The sequence below is a fragment of the Pseudophryne corroboree genome, chromosome 4 (assembly GCF_028390025.1).
Source record: "Pseudophryne corroboree isolate aPseCor3 chromosome 4, aPseCor3.hap2, whole genome shotgun sequence".
Taxonomy (NCBI): Eukaryota; Metazoa; Chordata; class Amphibia; order Anura; family Myobatrachidae; genus Pseudophryne; species Pseudophryne corroboree.
In genome coordinates, this window is record NC_086447.1 from 408,229,030 (window position 1) to 408,251,034 (window position 22,005).

At 40.5% G+C, this 22,005-nt stretch overlaps 1 protein-coding gene across 7 annotated transcripts in view; it reads left to right on the forward strand.

Annotated features, from left to right (window-relative positions):
- The window catches only part of COL19A1 (collagen type XIX alpha 1 chain), a 1,277,374-nt gene that overhangs the window by 506,770 nt on the left and 748,599 nt on the right, over positions 1 to 22,005 (forward strand). For all 7 annotated transcript variants that reach the window (XM_063916766.1, XM_063916758.1, XM_063916759.1 and 4 more), the window contains 2 exons: positions 15,948 to 15,977; positions 16,301 to 16,345. In XM_063916766.1, coding sequence (XP_063772836.1) covers positions 15,948 to 15,977; positions 16,301 to 16,345 — 75 coding nt within the window. The remainder of the gene's footprint in view (positions 1 to 15,947; positions 15,978 to 16,300; positions 16,346 to 22,005) is intronic.

The following is a 22,005-nucleotide window of genomic DNA, read 5'->3' on the forward strand; positions in this document are numbered from 1 at the left end:
AGCAGAAGCCAGAGCAGAAGCCGGAGCGACCGAAGCCAAAGATGCTTGAATTTGATCCAAACAACCCGACAACTCCTGGAGTTACTGCATCACCTGACCATGTGCCGCCTCCTGACTCTGCACACAGGAAGCCAGACTTTGTATGGCACTTGCTTCCGCGTTCCGATCCTCCGAGTCCATTGGCCCTGAGTATACTGTCACCGACCTGGGCTGAGAGAATTGGGTACTCTGGGATTCTTCCGATGGTCAGGAAGAGGAACCGTAGCTGGATTGCAATAAAGATGGACGGATGTAGCTCATTCAGCTTTATTAATAATAGATACTTGAAGAACAATGCCAGGAACCACAGAAGGAAATGGGTGATAATGAATGAACAATGGGGGTCATTCCGAGTTGATCGCTCGCTGCTAAATTTTGCAGTGCACCAAATTAAGGAAAAAACTGCAAAAATGTGCATACGCATGGTACGCAGCGCGCATGCGCTAAGTACTTTCACACAAAACTTTGTAGATTTACACAAGCTCGAGCGACTTTTTTCATCGCTCGAGTGATCGTAGTGTGATTGACAGAAAGTGGGTGTTTCTGGGCGGAAACTGGGCATTTTCAGGGAGTGTGCTAAAAAATGCAGGTGTGCAGGTAGAAATGGGGGAGGGGCTGCCCGAACACAGGGCGTGTTTGTGACGTCAAACCAGGAACTAAACGGACTGAGGTGATCACAGTCTAGGAGTAGGTCTGGAGCTACTCAGAAACTGCAGCAAATTATTTAGTAGCAGTTTTGCTAACCTTTCATTAGCAATTCTGCTAAGCTAAGATACACTCCCAGAGGGCGGCGGCCTAGCGTTTGCAATGCTGCTAAAAGCAGCTAGCGAGCGATCAACTCGGAATGACCCCCAATGTTGGGATCACGGAATGAAGAAGGATTGATGACTTGAAAGCAGTGCTGAAGAACTCTGAATGTAGAAATTAAAGATGGTTTGAGAACAATGCTGAAGAACTCTGTATGAAGAAAATAATGATGATTTGAGAACGATGCTGAAGAACTCTGTATGAAGAAAAGAATAATGATTTGAGAACGACGCTGAAGAACTCTGTCAGTAAGAACTGAAATCGCACTCGCAATGCTGAGAGTCTGGGAATGCACTTGCAATGCTGGAGACTGGGAACACACTTGTAATGGTGGAGATTGGAAACACACTTGCAAAGCTGTAGACTGGGAATACACTTGCAATGCTGGAGACTGGGAACACACTTGCAATGCTGGAGACTGGGAACACACTTGCAAGGCTGGAGACTGGAAACATACTTGCAAGGCTGGAGACTGGAAACACACTTGCAAGGCTGGAGACTGGGAACACTCTTGCAAGGCTGGAGACTGGGAACACAGAGGGCTAGGGAACACCCCTTCCTGAACTGCAGCGTGAGCCTGGGAATAGCTGTGAAGCGACAATAGTCAGGCACCGGATCTTTGCCCGGCGTCTCCCTTTAAACTTCCTGCTCTGTTCCTATTGGCCTCTGCGGTCACATGATGGCCGACATACATCACTAGCCCAGTGACGGAGCACGCAGCGGAGAGGTAAGCGCGGCCGCCGCCGCTGCCCCTTTGTGACAACATCTATAGTAGACTCAAAAGATACTACAAGCGGGATCCGGTTAGGAATCTGCTGTAATCCCGACATTGCTTGGAATGATGGAGCGGCATCCTGACTAGGATTAAAATCCCGGTGCCGGAATCCCAGCTGCTGATATCCTGATAGAAAGTTTGCCAGCCCGTCAGACAGGTAAAGGTTAGGCTGCGGTGTGAGGAGGGTTAGGTTTAGGCTGCGGGAATGGAGGTTAAGGGGGCATTGGGGTAAGGTAAGTATACTTACTTAGCCCCTGTCGTGATGCTAAGCATTAGATTGTGGTCGGTATTCTGACTGCTGGCATCCTGACCATCGGCATATCAATTACAACCCCTACAAAGGAATCTTATCAATGTACTAAATAATGAAACTGTCCAGAGATGGCGAATATTACAGAGACTAAGGGGCCGGGCTGACTGCAGCTGCACTCTTCCAGACCGCAGCACTCCAGGTGGTGACCCTGTCAACCTGCCCCTTGAGCTGCAATACAGATAAATATTTGCAGTAATAAACATGGAATGTATTGTTCTGCTACTGTATTACAATAATTCAAATATAAAAAATATAGTAATTTAAGTATAGTTAAGCAATAATATATTTTAGTAAATAAGGCATATTTTTCGTAAGCAAATTAATGATTGTAGGTTATGTAATTTGTAACAAAATCACAGCAGCTTGTTTTTATTTGTTCTTTTTTAATACCTGCTCTCACCTACGTACTCTGATCACATTATTAACCCAAAACACAAGTGGCTTCCCTTTCTTCCACTGACCTCAACCCCCAACCAGATCTTACTGTCTGTCTCTCAGCTTTATACAGTGTGCATTCTTTCCTTTTTATATGATTTCACTCTTAATTAATAAAACACCTACAAAAACTATCACGTAAAGTTGAATGTCAGTGGCGTAAATCTCGTACTCCAAGCAACTTCCTCACATATAAGACTATTTACCACACCTATTATAATGCCCTGGACACTGCCAAACATATTTTCACACTGTCACCTCTGCTCAATCCTCTAACCCGAAGTGACTTTTTAATACATAAATCACTTCTCAACCCTCCCTCACCCAACCCACCAGCCACTATCTTTGTGCAAGATATTGCTTCCTGCTTCAAGGACAAGATTGGTAAGATCCAAGATGGAGTGGTATGCTTTTCCTCAGCCAGTGACTTGCTCAATTCCTTACCTGAACCATATGGCAACTTCTCTTCATGTGATCCCACAAATGGAGATGAAGTATCAATGCTCTTCTCATCCATCCATTCTACTACCTCTCCTCTTGATCCTATACCCTCACAAATAAGCAAAGTTATGTCTCCTTTGCTCATCCCAACCTTAACTAAAATATGTAATCTCTTTTTCCCTCTCTACTGGTATCTTTCCTTCACTGTTCAAGCATGCAGTGATTACTAACCCTCTCTCAAACTATTGCCTCATCAGTAGCTCCCATGCCCCACCAAGCTACTTGATAGACTTGCTTACACTCACTTCACACACTTTCTTAATTCATACAACTTATTGGAGCCACTTCAGTCATGCTTTAGTTCCCAAAATTCCACCAAGACAGCACAGACTAAAGTAGTGAATTATCTGGTCATTGCTAAGTCTAAGGGCCATTAATCACTTCTTATTCTTCTAGATAGCTCTGATGCTTTTGACACTGTTGACCACTTTCTTCTCATACAAATGCAACAATCCCTAGGTCTTCAGGACACTGGGGGTAATTCTGAGTTGATTGCAGCAGTAACTTTGTTAGCAGTTGGGCAAAACTATGTGCACTGCAGGGGGGGCATATATAACATGTGCAGAGAGAGAGTTAGATTTGGGTGGGTTATTTTGTTTCTGTGCAGGGTAAATACTGGCTGCTTTATTTTTACAATGCAATTTAGATTGCAGATTGAACACACCCCACCCAAATCTAACTCTCTCTGCACATGTTATATCTGCCTCCCCTGCAGGGCACATGGTTTTGCCCAATTGCTAACAAACTTGCTGCTGCGATCAACTCAGAATTACCCCCACTGTCCTTTCTTAGTTCTCATCGTACCTATCTAATCTATCTATCTTTCATTGTCTGCCTCTCAGTCTACCTCCTCTTCACTACATCTGTCAGTTGGAGTACTGCAGTCTTAGGTCCTCTGCTTTTCTCAGTCTTTACAACATTTCTTTTGGATTTCAGTATCATCTGTACACAGATGATACCAAAATCTACTTATCCTCCCCAGATTTGTCACTTTCTGTATTGGTCTGTGTCACTGAATAGCTTTCTATTGTTACTTCTTGTATGTCCTCTCGCCACCTCAAACTTAATACAGGTTGATCATCCCATATCCAAAATGCTTGGGACCAGAAGTATTTTGGATATCAGATTTTTCCGTATTTTGGAATAATTGCATACCATAATGAGATATCATGGCGATGGGACCCAACACTAAGCACAGAATGCATTTATGTTTCATATACACCTTATACACACAGACTGAAGGTCATTTTGGCTAATATTTTAATAACTTTGTGCATTAAACAAAGTTTGTGTACAAACACACAATTCAGTTATATTTCATATACACCTAATACACACAACCTGAAGGTCATTTAAAACAATATTTTTTAATAATTTTGTGTATTTAACAAAGTTTGTGTACATTGAGCCCTCAGAAAACAAAGGTTTCACTATCTCAGTCTCACTCAAAAAATTTCGTATTTCGGAATATATGGATATGGGATACTCAACCTGTATTTCCAAAACAGAATTAATTCAGTTTCCACTGACCAATAGTAGTTACTAACCTGATATTTCTTTCACTGTTGAGAATTCAACATTCAATCCTACCCTACAAGCTCGCAGCCTAGGTGTCATCCTTGACTCTGAACTGTCCTTTATTCCCCACTTTCAATTTGTCTCAAAATCATGTTACACGCATTTAAAAAACATATCCAAAATATGATCATACTTTACACAATACACTGCAAAACTCTAAGCCATATTCTCATTATCTCCCGCATTCATTATTGGAATAGTCTTCTTACTGGTCTTACCAAAAAGAGTCTCTCACCACTACAATCCATTTTGAATGCTGCTAATTATCCTTACTATACTTTCACCGTCTGCTGATCTACTCCATTGGTTACTGGTATTCCACCATATAAAAAAAAAATACTTTTACTCACACACATGGCCATTAACCAAACTGCACCAACGTACCTCTATACACATATCTCAAAATACATCCCCTATTTCCAGTCAACACATATCCTCACATGTTTTCTTTCTTCACTTTCACATCCTCCTGACCCCAGGGCAACAGTGATACGGTCATTAGGTTGACACCACTTAGGTCGACAGTCATTATGTCGACCACCATTGGTCGACATGCATTAGGTTGACAGGGTCACTAGGTCGACATGGTCATTAGATCGACATGTGCTAGGTCGACAGTTCAAAAGTTCAACATGAGTTTTTCAAATTTTTCTTAAAATTTTTGAACTTTTTCATACTTTACAATCCACATGGACTACAGTTGGGAATGGTAACTTGTACCAAGCGTGCGAGGTGACACAGTGCACTAATTGGGGTTCCGCATCACTTTACGGAGAAAACAACACCAAAAAAAAGTAAAAAAAACTCATGTGGACCTTTTGACCTGTCAACCTAGCACATGTCGACCTAGTGACCCTGTCGACCTAATGCATGTCGACCAATAGTGGTCGACCTAATGACTGTCGACTTAAGTTGTGTCGACCCAATGACCCATACCCAGGCAACATTGCTATGTGACCATATCAGACAACCCACCAAGAACTTTGGCAATCTGAGTTATGCAATGAAGAACACCTATACACTGTATTTGTGTATCAAGGCCTATTTCCCTACAGATTGTAAGCTTGCGAGCAGGGCCTTCATACTTCTATGACTGTCTCTTATTAGTTTACCCAGTTTTGTTTTATCACTGTTGTTTCCAATTGTAAAGTGCAACAGAATTTGCTGTGCTATATAACAAACTGTTAATAATAATAATTTAAGGGTTATGGCTGTTTCCAGCGCCTGTCTAATTTTACAACATGAAGTTACTAAAACTCTAAAAGGACAGGCAACAATGACAGACAGACTTTCTTGAAACAGGAAAGATGAAGTTAGGAAATAACAAACCAGACTGTTTTTCTTGTTAGCAATGAGATATGAAATAAACAGAAAGAAAGAAAGTAAGAAAGAGCATTTAGAAGAAAAGTAGGATATTTTTATAGACTTACTAAAAAGGTATAACATCATTATTGATAGTATTCTTGAAAAAGAAAACATACAATATAGATTTCACAGTATCTATAGCTAGAATATTTGCAACTCACTAATTGAAAGCAATACTACTTTGATTCTTAATGCAATTTGGTCTAGCAGCAATACATTGTAATACACTGTAGTCTAGTAGAAAGCATATATACTCATTGCAAAATCTGACAGATTTAAAATCATCTTTTTTAATTTTCAATAAGTAATTAAAATACTTAAAAGCTGTTGTTTTTAAAAGGCTTTCAAATAAAAAGATATTCCTTTAAAAAAAAAACCTTCATCCCATAAATTAACCAACCAACCGTCCATTTAACTTTAAAGAAAGAAAAATACTTTCTAAAAGGCCAGAGAAACTGACAGCAAGCCTTCACCTCCTCTAGTCTTGAAAAGACTAACAGAGAAAGACAAGCACCAGAAGCAGTTACTTGCCCTTTTTCTATATGAAAAGTACAGAACTGGGATTGGTATGAAAAGAGTTGGTACAAGTTTGAGAATGTCAGTGAGGCATTAGATGATTGTCTGTGTTATTTAAAACTACATGTCATCCAATTCCAAACTGTTTTAAAAACAAAATGACCCTTGCTAGACCTCATAAGAACCAGGTATTCTCAAATGACTTCCTGCACTTATGAAGCTAGTAGCAAAGAGGCAAAGGCTATTTGGAATAGTGTCAAATGAACACTGTGTATTAAGTGAACGAAAACCAGGTCAGCTTGGGGCACATGAGGATAGAATGGATGGTGAATTTCTGGAGCCAGGAGGATTGACAGAAAACCACTGCTTTAAAATGGTGGCTCTTCTTAGGATGCTGAGTTTGAAAGTTTACCATTATGTGATGGTATTTAAAGGTTGGGCTCCACATTTTTTTCATCACAAATGCTAGACATTTTATATTGCAGAAAATAACCGTCGATCTGATGTCTACGTGTAGCTGGCAGTGTGCGGCTAATCTACTCCTGCATAGTCCCTTTGGCTCCACCACAGATACCTCCTCTGCTGATAACAGTATTTGTCCTATGGATTGATGCTGCAGTACACTGTGTTGTTGTACCCTTACCCATGTCAGGCAACAACCTACGGCTTAAGCTGGGGAGGCTAGGTTTCCTTTCTGTATTTACCTGTCCTGGGCATGGTAAAAAAGGGGTTGGGTATGCGTGACCGCCGGTCACCTTACCGATGCCAGAATGGATATGGCTGGCGGGTGCAGGTGAGCGGAGCGAAGCCCCTTGAGGGCTCGGTGACGAGCTGAGCTTGCCACTGGTTATATTCCCACTGTATGGGTGTCGTGGACACCCACGAGTGGGAATAGTCCCTGTTAGTCGGCATGCCGACTGTCGGGACTGTAAGGGGGCAGGATTCGGGCATCGTTATTGTGACCTGCGTTCTCCTGACCACTGGTCACGTAACTGCCGCCCGTAAAAAAGAAAATTAGTCAAACTAATCAAAAGAAAACCAGTCCTATGGGCTCTCTGTCATAAGGGGAGATTCAAATGTTTGAAAAGTCAGTTGGGTGTCTGTTATTTCCTATCTAATAGACAGGAAAAAACAGACACCCAACCGACTTTTCACACATTTGAATCTCTCCCATAAAATGATAGACCACCCATGAGGCGTATGTTTTGTAAGTGTCTTTACTGTTTATTTCTTACATTTTGGTTAAAAATAAACTAGACGGCTGTGGATCCCGAGCTTAATACATCATGATTAATTTGTGCAACAGATGTGACAATATCTAATCCCATCTTACGCCTCTACATCTGTTTTTCAACCTTTCTGTGCTTAGTAAAATCCATCAATAGACACTTTTCATCCAAAGATTTTCTGATACATTCATCCATGTTAAATGACCTGTAAATATTATTTAACTATACTTTTTTTTGTCTAAACTGTTTGCTCTAATGTTGTATTGACTTTTTATGTGTCAATTTACTCATATCCCTAATTAATGATTTTTTTTTTATAGAAATGTAACTGGTCTGTAAAGTAGGCCCTTCTTGAAAATCTCTGTCCACAGAATTTCCTATAGAGAATAATCTCTAACAATCCCAGAGCTAATTAAGGCGAAGATTGCATAGGCTCAATGCACAAACCTGCCACAGAGTTTTAATTGCTCTACAGGGACAGATCAAACTACTCATTATTCAGATAATGCTTTAGAGCTGCTGCTGCATCTGATTCTTTATATTAGTTCAGGAAGACAGGCGAGGAAAGAATACAGCACAAAGGGACATCACAAAAGTGAGCAAGGGAAGGAATAACTTTTAAAATAGAATGTTGTTTTAGGACTTGAGAAAAGCAGCATTCATCATTACCCACTCCATACAGGTATATAATTCGGAGAATTAAAAAGCTACACATCACTGTTTACTGATTCTCTTTAAATCTGGCTAATCCATTTTACATCAGTTGCTTACAGGGGCAAATTCAGAAGAAAATGACAGGGGGGGCACTATGATAAATGAATGGGAAAGTAGCAGTGGCAGGTACATTTGGGGCGGGCTTCCAGAAAAGGGGTGTAGCCCAGCTACAAGGGGCATGGCCTCACAGGACATGGAGAGAGTGACTGGCAGTGGGTGACAGGGAGAGTGATGGACAGTGGGTTACGGGCAGTGGGTGACTGGCAGTGAGTGACAGGGTGGGAATGACTGACAGTGGGTGACAAGGTGAGAGTGATAGGGAATGGGTGATGGAAAGAGGCAGTTGGTGAGTAATATACTGTATTACAATTTATTTACCTGTTCCCAGAGTTGCAGCATCACCTGTCTGGTTTTACACTGAGGGCAGTCATGAGATTGTGATGTCAGATACCATCGTAACAGCAATGACAGCTTCAGTATAGAAGAAGCCGGGGTCTGAGCAACAGGGGGAGAAGCTGGGAGTTGTGTGGATCGCAGCCTCTCCTCTCCCTCTGGCTGAACTGTCACCGCACACTCAGACAGCAGCTCAGGCTCAGCTGCTGAACTGCTCACTCTAGTCTGCGTGGAGCAGGGACTGGTGTGTGGCAAGCGGCATACTGTATAAGTCAATGTTGTATCAAAGGGGAGGGAAAGGGGCACACCCCTAAAAAAGTTTACATTTCTTTTTACAAAAGAGGCTGTCAACACACACCCAAACACCCACACACCCTCACTCGCCTTCTCTAAGACATGACAGACAGCTGAGGACGGATCCTCTGGCCAGAGTTCTGTGTGCACAATGAACCAGGGTCTGTGGAGAGCAGAGGCTACTTCCCTCCCCCCACCCAGCACTAAGTGTAACACTCTGTGGCTCCAGGAGTGGGTCCCTGCACACAGCACCCCACTGCACCTAGCCCCCTACAGTAGCAGCAGTATGGTGGCAGCAGGCAGGTGCCGGGTATCCTAGGACCACCGCCATACTACTTGCCAGCCCTATCAAACACCTGACTGAGACAGTTGCGCTACTCTCCAGAAACGACAGGGGAGGCATGGGCTGTAGTGGCACCTACCACTCCCCATCCCCCTTCCCCCTTCCTTCCTGGCTCTGGCAGTGGTTACTTATCAATGCTGGAAGCCAATAACATTTTCTGTGTATTTTTTTTATTGAAAAACATAATCTTACAAATAGTCAATGATATAGGCAGTGATGTTAGTACAATGCAGTATGATATAAAATGTATTTGAAATCCTTTGACAGGGACGAGATTGAAGTACACGTAAACCTTACTGCACGTTAATTATTGGGGGCTGATACAAAGTTGAATGCAAGTCAGCCGCAGATGGTACCGCAATACAGTCCTAGAACAAGACATGTATTTTCGCCTGTATACAGAGTTGCATAGTATCAGACTAGGGTATGAAAGGCTCATTGGGGAATGCAGTGGTAGGGGCCCTTGCTTACTGGGGTGTGGTCAGCACTAGAAGCAGTGTGGCTAGCTGCCACAAGTTCTGTCTAACATCAGATAACGCATGGTGTACGCCAAAATATATATACAGTAAATAGGAAGCAGTTTGGATCAGTAGTGCATGCAGGAGGTATGCCATCTCCTGCTGGATTACCATATTAGTGCTATGGCTGCTTGAATGTAAGCAACAGCAATAGCACCTCCAAATACATTTGAATCCGGCCATTTGTGATCTATTTAATAAAGATCAGTTTGAAGATGCATGACTTTTTATAAAAAATGGCATAATAACACAGGTAGAAATGCTAAACTATACTTTTGGTATATGGACATAGGCAGCACTTCCAAAAGTTCTGAGATGTTTCCATACCTCTCAACATGACCCTCTCCAGGAGGGACACAATGCTCTGCTTCTGGACTTTCCTCATAATGTATGATTTCCAGCACCTGTGTTGAACAGGTTAATGGATAAGAAAGGCGTTTCAGCTAGTGATGTGCACCGGAAATTTTTCGGGTTTTGGATTCGGTTCCGCGGCCGTGTTTTGGATTCGGACGCGTTTTGGCAAAACCTCCCTGAAAATTTTTTTGTCGGATTCGGGTGTGTTTTGGATTCGTTTTTTTTTTTACAAAAAACCCTCAAAAACAGCTTAAATCATAGAATTTGGGGGTCATTTTGATCCCATAGTATTATTAACATCAATAACCATAATTTCCAATCATTCCCAGTCTATTCTGAACACCTCACACCTCACAATATTACTTTTAGTCCTAAAATTTGCACCGAGGTCGCTGGATGACTAAGCTAAGCGACCCAAGTGGCCGACACAAACACCTGGCCCATCTAGGAGTGGCACTGCAGTGTCAGACAGGATGGCACTTCAAAAAAATAGTCCCCAAACAGCACATGATGCAAAGAAAAAAAGAGGCGCACCAAGGTCGCTGTGTGACTAAGCTAAGCGACACAAGTGGCCGACACAAACACCTGGCCCATCTAGGAGTGGCACTGCAGTTTTCTAGCGAGAGGATGAGTGCTTCCATCCTCATGTGAAGCTGAACCACTAGCCATGAACATAGGCCAGGGCCTCAGCCGTTCCTTGCCACTCCGTGTCGTAAATGGCATATTGGCAAGTTTACGCTTCTCCTCAGACGCTTTTAATTTTGATTTTTGGGTCATTTTACTGAACTTTTGTTTTTTGGATTTTACATGCTCTCTACTATGACATTGGGCATCGGCCTTGGCAGATGACTTTGATGGCATTTCATCGTCTCGGCCATGACTAGTGGCAGCAGCTTCAGCACGAGGTGGAAGTGGATCTTGATCTTTCCCTATTTTACCCTCCACATTTTTGTTCTCCATTTTTTAATGTGTGGAATTATATGCCAGTATCAATAGCAATGGCCTACTACTATATATACTGCGCACAACTGAAATGCACCACAGGTATGGATGGATAGTATACTTGACGACACAGAGGTAGGTACAGCAGTGGCCTTCCGTACCATACTGCTATATATACTGGTGGTCACTGTCAGCAAACTGCAAAACTAAAATGCACCACAGGTATAGAATCTAGATGGATAGTATACTTGACGACACAGAGGTAGGTACAGCAGTGGCCTTCCGTACCGTACTGCTATATATACTGGTGGTCACTGTCAGCAAACTGCAAAACTAAAATGCACCACAGGTATAGAATCTAGATGGATAGTATACTTGACGACACAGAGGTAGGTAGAGCAGTGGCCTTCCGTACCGTACTGCTATATATACTGGTGGTCACTGGTCAGCAAAACTCTGCACTGTACTCCTCCTATATAATATACTGGTGGTCCCCAGTCCCCACAATAAAGCAGTGTGAGCACAGATATATGCAGCACACTGAGCACAGATATGGAGTGTTTTTCAGGCAAACAACGTATACTGGTGGTCACTGGTCAGCAAAACTCTGCACTGTACTCCTCCTATATAATACAGCTGCTCCCCTGTCCCCACAATAAAGCAGTGTGAGCACAGATATATGCAGCACACTGAGCACAGATATGGAGTGTTTTTCAGGCAGACAACGTATACTGGTGGTCACTGGTCAGCAAAACTCTGCACTGTACTCCTCCTATATAATACAGCTGCTCCCCAGTCCCCACAATTAAGCAATAAGCAGTAGCACAAATATTATTAATAAACGGAGAGGACGCCAGCCACGTCCTCTCCCTAACATTTCCAATGCATGAGTGAAAATGGCGGCGACGCGTGGCTGCTCATATAGAATCTGAATCTCGCGAGAACCCGACAGCGGGATGATGACGTTCGGGCGCGCTCGGATTAACCGAGCCATACGGGAGAATCTGAGTATGCCTCGGACCCGTGTAAAATGGGTGAAGTTCGGGGGGGTTCGGTTTCCGAGGAACCGAACCCACTCATCACTAGTTTCAGCACAGGTGATGGCAATCATAAATTAAGAGGGAAGTCCAGAAGCAGAGCATTCTGTCCCTCCTGGAGAGTATAATGTTGGAAGGTATGTATTTCACACTTGGTTTTCTCTTTGACCACACTTTACTAGGTGTAGTTTAGGTTAACTGTAGGAGAATTGTTTCAACATATAGTGCTGTGGACACAGCTTCTGCCCAAAACTGCTTACCTAGTCCTGCATCCTTCAGCATACATCTTGCTTTATCCACTAGCATATGGTTTGCTCATTCACTTAAACAATTTTGATCAGGAGTGTAGGAAGTGGTCAATTGATGCTCTATACCAGGCATGTCCAAACTGCGGCCCTCCAGCTGTTGAGATAATACACATCCCAGCATGCCCTGACACAGCTTTAGCATTCTCTGACATCAAAACTGTGTCAGGGCATGCTGGAGTATGTAGTTTCACAACAGCTGGAGGGCCGCAGTTTGGACATGCCTACTCTATACCATAGGTTCTCAAACTCGGTCCTCAGGACCCCACACAGTGCATGTTTTGCAGGTAACCCAGCAGGTGCACAGGTGTATTAATTACTCATTGGCACATTTTAAAAGGTCCACAGGTGGAGCTAATTATTTCACTTGTAATTCTGTGAGGAGACCTGCAAAACATGCACTGTGTGGGGTAATGAGGGCCGAGTTTGAGAACCTGTGCGCTATACCATAGGTTTTCAAATTCGGTCCTTAGGACCACAGACAGTCAATGTTTTCCAGGTTACCGAGTAGGTGTACAGGTGTAGTCATTACTCATTGACACATATTGAAAGATTCACAGGTGGAGCTAATTATTTCACTTGTGATTCTGTGAGGAGACTTGATTCTGTGAGCTCCTAACTGCCAATTTACATATTGGAGCTGATTGGCTGGTGCATTATCACTTTGCAGTCATCACCGCTTTATCACTTCTCCAGCCTTAATACATCTGCCCCCTTGTGCCTGTAATAACTGTCCCAATTCAGTTTCTCACAATGCACTTTCCTTTAGCAAAATTAACTCTGTAGCCTCTTTGTTCTAGGACACTGATGGTGATAAGAGATTTGTTTTAGTATTGGAACCATTTACCAAGGGGGTACAGCAGTAGGTATTGGAGATACCTTGGTAGCTTTCTATAGGGACTGCAAAATAGCTCCCTCTCCAAGTACCACTTGCATATGTGCAGAAGGTCAGCTAGGATAGGCTCTTTTCAGAGCTTGTGTCTCAACATCTCACTAATGATGAAGTACATGGCCCGAAAGTAAATACCAACTGACCACAATATGTAGGGATAAGGAAATGTTCAGGATTTGTTCTGCAACTTTTGTTCAAAAGGGTGATTAGTCACTAGTACCTAAGAAGTTTATATGCTACAGCATGGGTCTTCAACCTGTGGCCCTCCAGCTGCTGTGGAACAACACATCTAAACATGCCCTGCCTCAGTTTTAGCATGCCTTAATAGCAAAACTGTGGCAGGGCATGCTGGGATGTGTAGTTCCACAGCATCTGAAGGGCCACAAGTTGAAGACCCATGTGCTAGAGCATCTACTACAGCTGATTGTTTGTTTAACCCACCCAATGGCAGCCTAAAATGTCATGTAACTAAATTAGGAGAATGATCTAGGTTAACATCTATAAATTCACCATTTCATAGGTTTCTTTCTGTGGAAAACAATTAGGAATGTCGTTATTTTTAATGTAAATAGAATACACTGTACCAATCATTAATTTAGTTGCAAAAATTGAACTGTGTGAAATCAAAATGATTGCAAGTTGTATGGTATCAAATAGACTATATATTCATGGATCAATGTAGTCTTTTCTCTTATGTAAATGTATGCATTTAAAAAGAAAAAACCCAATCAAGAGATTACGAATGTTTGTGCCATATATTACTGCTAATCAGGGTAATCAGTCTGTGAATCAGTTTGTCTCATGTCTATCTGTAATGATAAACGTGTAGACTGTAAGATTACAGTATTCATATTTGTATCATGTGGTTGTTATCACAGTGTTATCTTTCTATAAACACAATATGTATAAATGTTTCATGCACTAAGAAACTGGAATTGTTTCCATTTATCATCGAGATTTTCATTAATGATTTCTTACACCAACAATTTCTCGTTTGTCCCATGAGAATCTAATAGCATGTTTTACTGTACCTCATGAGAATAATATCATTACCCTGCCATAACACATTTAACAGAATATTTCATGGTACCATATCCTGCAACACATCATTGTCATTTGTCATTATTCGTCCAGTGGCTGCTATGGATAAAACAAAATTTTTACAGAGACTTGTAAAGTCTTCATCATTTTAGAATTTATTTGCGTTTTTTTTAAGGCTGAATCTACCTACAAATATATTTGTTGACTTGATGTAATACAGGGTGTACTAACTCAGATGTGGATGGAGTGGCTGTCACTTGTTTGGAAACAGCAGTGATAGCTCTGTATGTGAATGCTGCAGGACTCATCTATTACAAGTAGTGATCCAACCTGTGTCCTATGATGCATGCATAGGATCACTGACTCACCATTGGGTGGCTTGCAGCACTCATATGGATGCGCAAGCAGCCTGTCACAGAGGCCAGGAAATCTCTGCCCAATATTGGGGATCCCTGGCCTCTTCCTTCGCCCTAGACAGGGAGGGGTGTCAACAAACCTCCATTATCACAAACGGAGGCAATTACTGCACCCGCCCCTTTCCAAAAATGGCATCAGACTGTCAATCACTGACAGTCTGATGCCACTCTACTTCCTACATCGCAGGACCCATTTGTGCATGCGTATGACGGGTCCTGCACATGCACAAAGTACCTAACATTGGTAATTTGAATATATGTCCCCTCCTGCTCTGTATACCTATTCTCCTGTAATTACTAATTTTTACAGACCTGCACACTTTAAAGTGTAATAAAATAGTATAATGAGCAATTTTTATTCTGTTTGACAGAATCACTAATTCTGGTCATATATTTTAATATTGGACATGTTTCTAAAATGGGAGCAATCTTAGCTGGAATCCCCCCACCCAAAAAAAACAAACAAAAAAAACCCTCCAAAGTTGAACTACAAATACCATCTCTAATCCCATACATGCCACATAACTAGTGATACTGTTTACAAAATGCTTCAGTCAATTTTTATTGCTTGCTATCACATACCTACTGTATATCATATCCTTAATTGATGTAAACATTTCCTTTTTGTGCACCAAAATAGTACTCAGAAGAGTTCCGATTAAAAGTGTTGATAAAAAGTGTTCATATCTCCTCACATTGTGTGAGGAGATATGAAACTGTGATGCATTAGACTCAATTTACTAAATCAATATATAAGTAGCAACAGGTACTAGAAAGATAGGGTTATCTAGAAAATAAAGTTAATAAAATGTAGAAGGCTCAGACACACATTTGCAAATATATAAGAAAGCTTCCGCCACATTACAGCTCTTCTGCCTCCCTGTAGAACTATTTCTAAGGTTTGAAAGTCCATACTCTGGGATTTTCTTATTTTTTATCACCATCATATATCATTCAGTCTAAACTGATATCTCACTGTAACTGTGTGCTAAGCCATGTTAGCACATGTAAACTTATCAATGTTTTGGTGGTAAACAAACATTAACTTTATATGTGGATAAAAATGCTGCCTATGCTACACCATGGCAGCAGATCAGCAAGTCAATTTGGTAATATGCTATTATTTTACTTCTATTTTAGATTATTGCAGCTGGAATAAAAGGAGATTTGGTAAGCATAAACATCTATTTACATAAGAAAGCCTATTTTGGATGATACAGGTCTGTTTTACCTTCATTGAATATTATACTTTCCCATGTGTAATGCTATACAAAGTTAACAATGTGACACAACTAAAATACTTATTTTCCAAATATTATTATTATTTATGTTAAGTGGCATATTTAAGTTCCGAGCAATATACCTACTCTCAGATGTACAGCCAATAATGACTTCACTACCTGCCAAACATTTAAAACAACATTCTACTTTTCATTTTGAACAGTATTTATCTTAAACTACAGTACCTATCTTTACTGTATTCTTGGTTATAGGGAGAAGCTGGCCCTGAAGGTCCCCCTGGAAAGGAAGGACAAAGAGTAAGTTATTTGCATATTTTTTTTTTTTATAGAAACAGAAATCAATCTTCTAAATGTATAATGTACTTAGCCTTGTATATCTGTGTAATGTTATGCTTTGCTTCAAATGACGATGCATTGTTTGAAATGAATAAATAGGCTAATGTTATAAAAATGTACTCCCCTTTACAGTTTGTCAGTACTCAGTAAATACTTATTATTTTATGATGAAAGCATATATAAACTATTACAATTATGGTTAACTAGAAACTTTTTTTACATAAATATTTTGAATGTAGTACATTTTTGAAAACAAAAACATATGTATTGACTTAAGGGCAGAGCAGTACCTCTATCTGTATGCAATAGCATTATACTTGAGCTGTCTCAGGTTGTACATATCGTTTGCCTTTGGGCTCTTTGTCAAATGAGGGGATATTCAACTCCTACTTAGAGAAGTAGTGTATAGCCACGGCACTCAGAGCAAGTGCATGCCACTGTGCCCCCTGCCCATATACACAAGACCTGATTCATAAGTGGATGAATTTCCGGCCTCAGCTGATAGTTGAAATTGAGTAGGCTAGATCTACAGTACATGACCATTATTTTAATTTAACTTAGTGGCCACTGGAAGTATCAGGGGAAAAAACTAAACAAAACCCCTGAAAAGCTATTTACAAATTTCAATTTGTTATATAAAAATGATGATGTATAATTTAACATTAGCTGCTTTATATTGAATGTTATATAATTATACTTTATGCAGGCAAATCATTTTTAATTTCTTTTTAACATAAATTTATTATAACACCATTACATACATTAATGTAACATAATGTACTTAAGCAAGAAGAGGTCATATTTATAGATGCAATTGTTTTTATCATATTGAAAGAATTGTGTACTACTGTATGTTCTGTTATCATTCCATACATTTTACCATACATCTATGAATGCTCAGTTCTTTTTAGGCAAGGCCATTAATAGGATAACTAGTAGTGTGTTACCAATGCCGCCATGCAGTATACAAGTCCAAAGAGGCAGCTTATTGCTCCCGGGTGGTACCTGGTTCCTGCTCCTGGGTGGTACCTCTCTGGTGTGTGTGGTACCTGGTTCCTGCTCCCGGGTGGTACCTCTCTGGCTTGTGTGGTACCTGGTACCTGCTCCTGGGTGATACCTCTCTGGAGTGTGTGGTACCTGGTTCCTGCTCCTGGGTGGTACCTCTCTGGCATGTGTGGTACCTGGTTCCTGCTCCTAGGTGGTACCTCTCTGGAGTGTGTGGTACCTGGTTCCTGCTCCTGGGTGGTACCTCTCTGGTGTGTGTGGTTCCTGGTTCCTGCTCCCAGGGGGCGTGCTATGGCACTCAACTGCAGAAAAACAGTCAAACTCTAGTGTTACAGCTAGAGCCAGCACCAGTGGGCCTCATTTCTAAAGAACACTGTATGTGCACTTCACATCACCATTTTATGAAGTAAGACTTTCTTAAAATATTACTACAGTAGTTTACAACTTAAATTAATCATGACAGTGTAGCCAGTTTTACTGCTTGTATCTTTATTGTCTTTGCGTTACATTTGGCACATAAAAATGGAAACATTAATTGATTTACAGTATAATGGGGTCAAAAAAGTGAATTTAGGACAATTATTTATATGTATGATAAATTGTAACACTCATTAATTTATGATGTGAGCAACATTTATATTGACATTAAGGAATAATTGTTCTTTATGTCTTTCCTCACAGCAGTACTTAAAACGCAAAACATTTTGTGGTCAATTTACTTTCAGTATGAACTTATAAACTGCTTGAAGGATAAAACTAGGGCTCATTTTTTATAATGTTTTAGAAAAGGCATTTCAGAATCTGTGGGAAGACCTTGTCACATGTGCTGATCAGTCGATTAAAAAACCCCCACTTCCAAATAGAGAATAGGATACATTTAACTGGTCATGTAAGACTACCCTATGGTATTTAACTCACATCCCCTAACAGGAGTGGTAAGTAGGCTGGAGTACATTATATTGCATCATTCTCCATGGGCCTTATTGGACAACCCAGCCTCCACCCTAGCTTCATTTAATTGTCTCAGCTAAAAATCATATCAGTTAGAGCTGATGTGCACCTGCTATAGGGCCGACCGCTGGGATTCCAACTACACCCCGCTATAGGAATAATGGAAATTAAATGTCGAAGCGGCAGGCCCTATCGCTCATAGTTGTCTATTGCAGTGGTTCTCAAACTTGGTCCTCAGGACCCCACACGGTTCACGTTTTCCATGTCACCCAGCAGCTGCACTATGTATCACCAACTGTCACATTTTAAAAATCTACAGGTGACCTGCAAAACATGAACCGTGTGGGGTCCTGAGGACCGAGTTTAAAAACCTGTGGTCTATTGTATTAAAGCTTAATAAGAATGAGCTGACTAAAGTTTGTTGGGTTTATGAGGGCAGGGCTGAAGCAAAATTGAATGCCAATTATACAAAAGTTAGTTTTGCATAATTTCGTCCTATACACGCAATTACGGGTGATTGCATGTAAGTCATATGTATCTCAGTAATGTCTATACTTACAGAGAAGTGGTAGTAATGAGGCAGACACATGTAAGTTTAGTGATGGAGGCGTGTGGACAGGATTACGGTCGATAAAGAGTGGAGTGTACACGTACAGTAGATGCACCTGTTTTTCCAATGGATCATGTGTACCAGGGATATGACTGATACTGATGACAACTACCATATAATACCCAGTGGATGGATGGGGGTGATGCAGCTGCATATGCCTGCAATGCATGGGGAATTGACTGACTTGTGTTACACTCTACATCAGCCACTTCCTGTATTTATTCTTTTTAAGCACATATTTGTGAACAGGCCCTTAAGATGAAAAAAAAATGAGTTTATTAAATGTAATTAGAAATTAATGTCTGCTGGTTGCTTTTTTAATATACTAACTTCTGCAATTAATCTTTCAGTAAATGTTATTTTAGAAAATGTTAAGTACTTTTAAGTTGCAGTTTTCCTACCAGCTGACTTAGAGCCAAAGAAAAAGATCATTAAAAGTGGTCTAATAGATTATTAAATGTACAATATATGATATTATCTTGCATACATAACGGTAATGTTCGTGTTAAAATTGCCAATACAGATTCTAATGAGAAATCATGAAATCATTAGTAGAAAGTCTAGTATGCCTTTGAAAATTGTATCAGAAAATGTGCAGGGAAATAGAAAATTAAAAGGACTTGTTATTAACAAAATCTATCTTTTGAAACATAATACATGAATGTGCATGATGTCAAGGTTTTCCCCATCCAAATATTAGCCATGTGAGGGCAATACCTATTATAATACAATACACAAAGCGTTCACAGATGTCCTTGCTCGATGCTAATAAACGTAATACAATAAAGCAAAGAATATAATGTTGAAGCAAAGACTATACAATACCAGTAACCATTACATTCAAATCAAAATGAAACATTTCCTTTTACCATCTCAAATTGATTAGCTGAAGTAACATAATAAAATACACTGTACAGTAAATGTGACAAACATAAAGAAATATAAAAATCTTGAACACATTTGTGCAAGTTAGAAAGACCAATGGCAACCATGATGGAGAAGTTAGTCTTTCCACATCTACTATAAAATTTAAAGCACATCTGTCCATTCTTGGACTTGCTTTTTCAGAGCAAATAAATTGATGGACATGGTGCATTTTTATTGGTGATCTATGATATGTAGGGTATCTGGTCCTTAGGTCAACAGTACTTATGTCGACAGTCATTAGGTCGACCACTATTGGTCGACATGGTCACTAGGTCGCTATGGAAAGAGGTCAACGTGGAAAAAGGTCGACATGAGTTTTGAAAAAAAAAATATTTGGAGCTTTTTCATACTTTACGATCCACGTGGACTACAATTGGGAACGGTAACCTGTGCCAAGCGCAGCGGTAGCAGAACGAGGCACCTTGCCCGAAGCATGGCGAGTGAAGCGAGCCATGCGAGGGGAAACAGTGCACTAATTGGGGTTTCCGGTCACTGTACAGAGAAAACGACACAAAAAAAACTTTAAAAACTCATGTCAACCTTTTTCCATGTTGACCTTGTTTATGTCGACCTAGTGACTCTGTCGACCTATTTCAGGTATCGACCTAGTCACTGTCAACCAATAGTGGTCGACCTAGTTACTGTCTATGCTATGATCCACACCCGTTATATAGATAGGAACCAAAATTTGCACCAGCTCAGAGCTGCAGTTGGGGCTTATCCTGTGCTTTTAATGGAATGTATTTTGAACTCTCATTGCACCCTTTGGTGGAGAAGTATCTATAAAATAGTGTCTTGTTCACCTTATTTCACCTACTGCCTCCTTTAAATATAACTGTTTCTACATTAAGGGATTGATGCAGGTTTGGCAGCAAAATGAGCGCAATATATGGCCAAAACAGTAGCATGCAAACAATAGCATATACATCTGGTTTATGCCAGGTACATGTTACAGTCAGTTAAGTACTACTGTATCTGGATATATTTTACCCTTTTTACTGAGCCAGATTAAGGGAGGGGCGATCCTTTGTCATCCTTAGTGAATTAGGCCCTCAGTTATTTGTTCTGAAGATGAATTGGTGGTCTATTTATTGTTCGTTTCCCTTTCATACCTAAATCTAATATGGCCATGGCATCATCCCTTAGACCAGTGATGGCTAAACTTGACACTCCAGCTGTTGTTGAACTACACATCCCAGTATGGCCGTCTTCAGTTTTAGCATGGCCAAATAGCAAAACTGTAGCAGGGCATGCTGGGATGTGTAGTTCAACAACAGCTGGAGTGTCAAGGTTAGCCATCACTGCCTTAGACCATCAACAAAAGTCACCTTTTCAGTTCTTGGGTTCTATGATTCTGTTTTCGCCAATGTACCCAACAAGTATTCCTTACTGTTTGGTTTTATAGCTTGTTACATTTTTTTCTTCAGGAATGCTTTGTTTAAAAAAAAAAAAACTCTGATGTGTTTTATCATGTTTTTTTTACCAAGCCAATGTTCATTTGGATTGTCATCTGTTATCATTACTGTATGTGCTCAAGTGAGGTACAGACCCCACAGAGGAACTACAAAGTGGGACCTTATAAAAGGTCTCATTCTATTAGCTTGTCAAACAATTATGAGGTATGATTGTTGCATAAAAGCTAAAGTTACCAAAACAACAGTTTCAAAAATGAGTAACATTAAAACCTCAAGTATAAATTAGTGTGTGTGTGTGTGTGTGTGTGTGTGTGTGTGTGTGTGTGTGTGTGTGTGTGTGTGTGTGAGAGATACTATAAAATCACCCACATCAGGAGGCAACAAACAAAATATACAGGCATTTTGCTGATTAAAAAAAAAAAAGTATTAAACAATTTAAAGGGCTATGGGGGTAATTCAATTATGCCCGAAAAATGTTTGTGCCAAAAAAACAGGCTTTACTGTGATTTTTTTTTACGATGTGTTCTTTAGGCAACTCAATTAAAGGTAGTTTGTTTTGTGCAAAAATTATCCCATTTTGGGGGAAAAACACAGGATCTGGGATAAGTTCCTTTAACCTATGTTTTTTTTGTGATCAGTGGAACTTTATAAGACAACTCAGCATAAAGCAACAAAGGAAAGTGACAGGTAACAGTGGAGAAGAGCTGCAAATG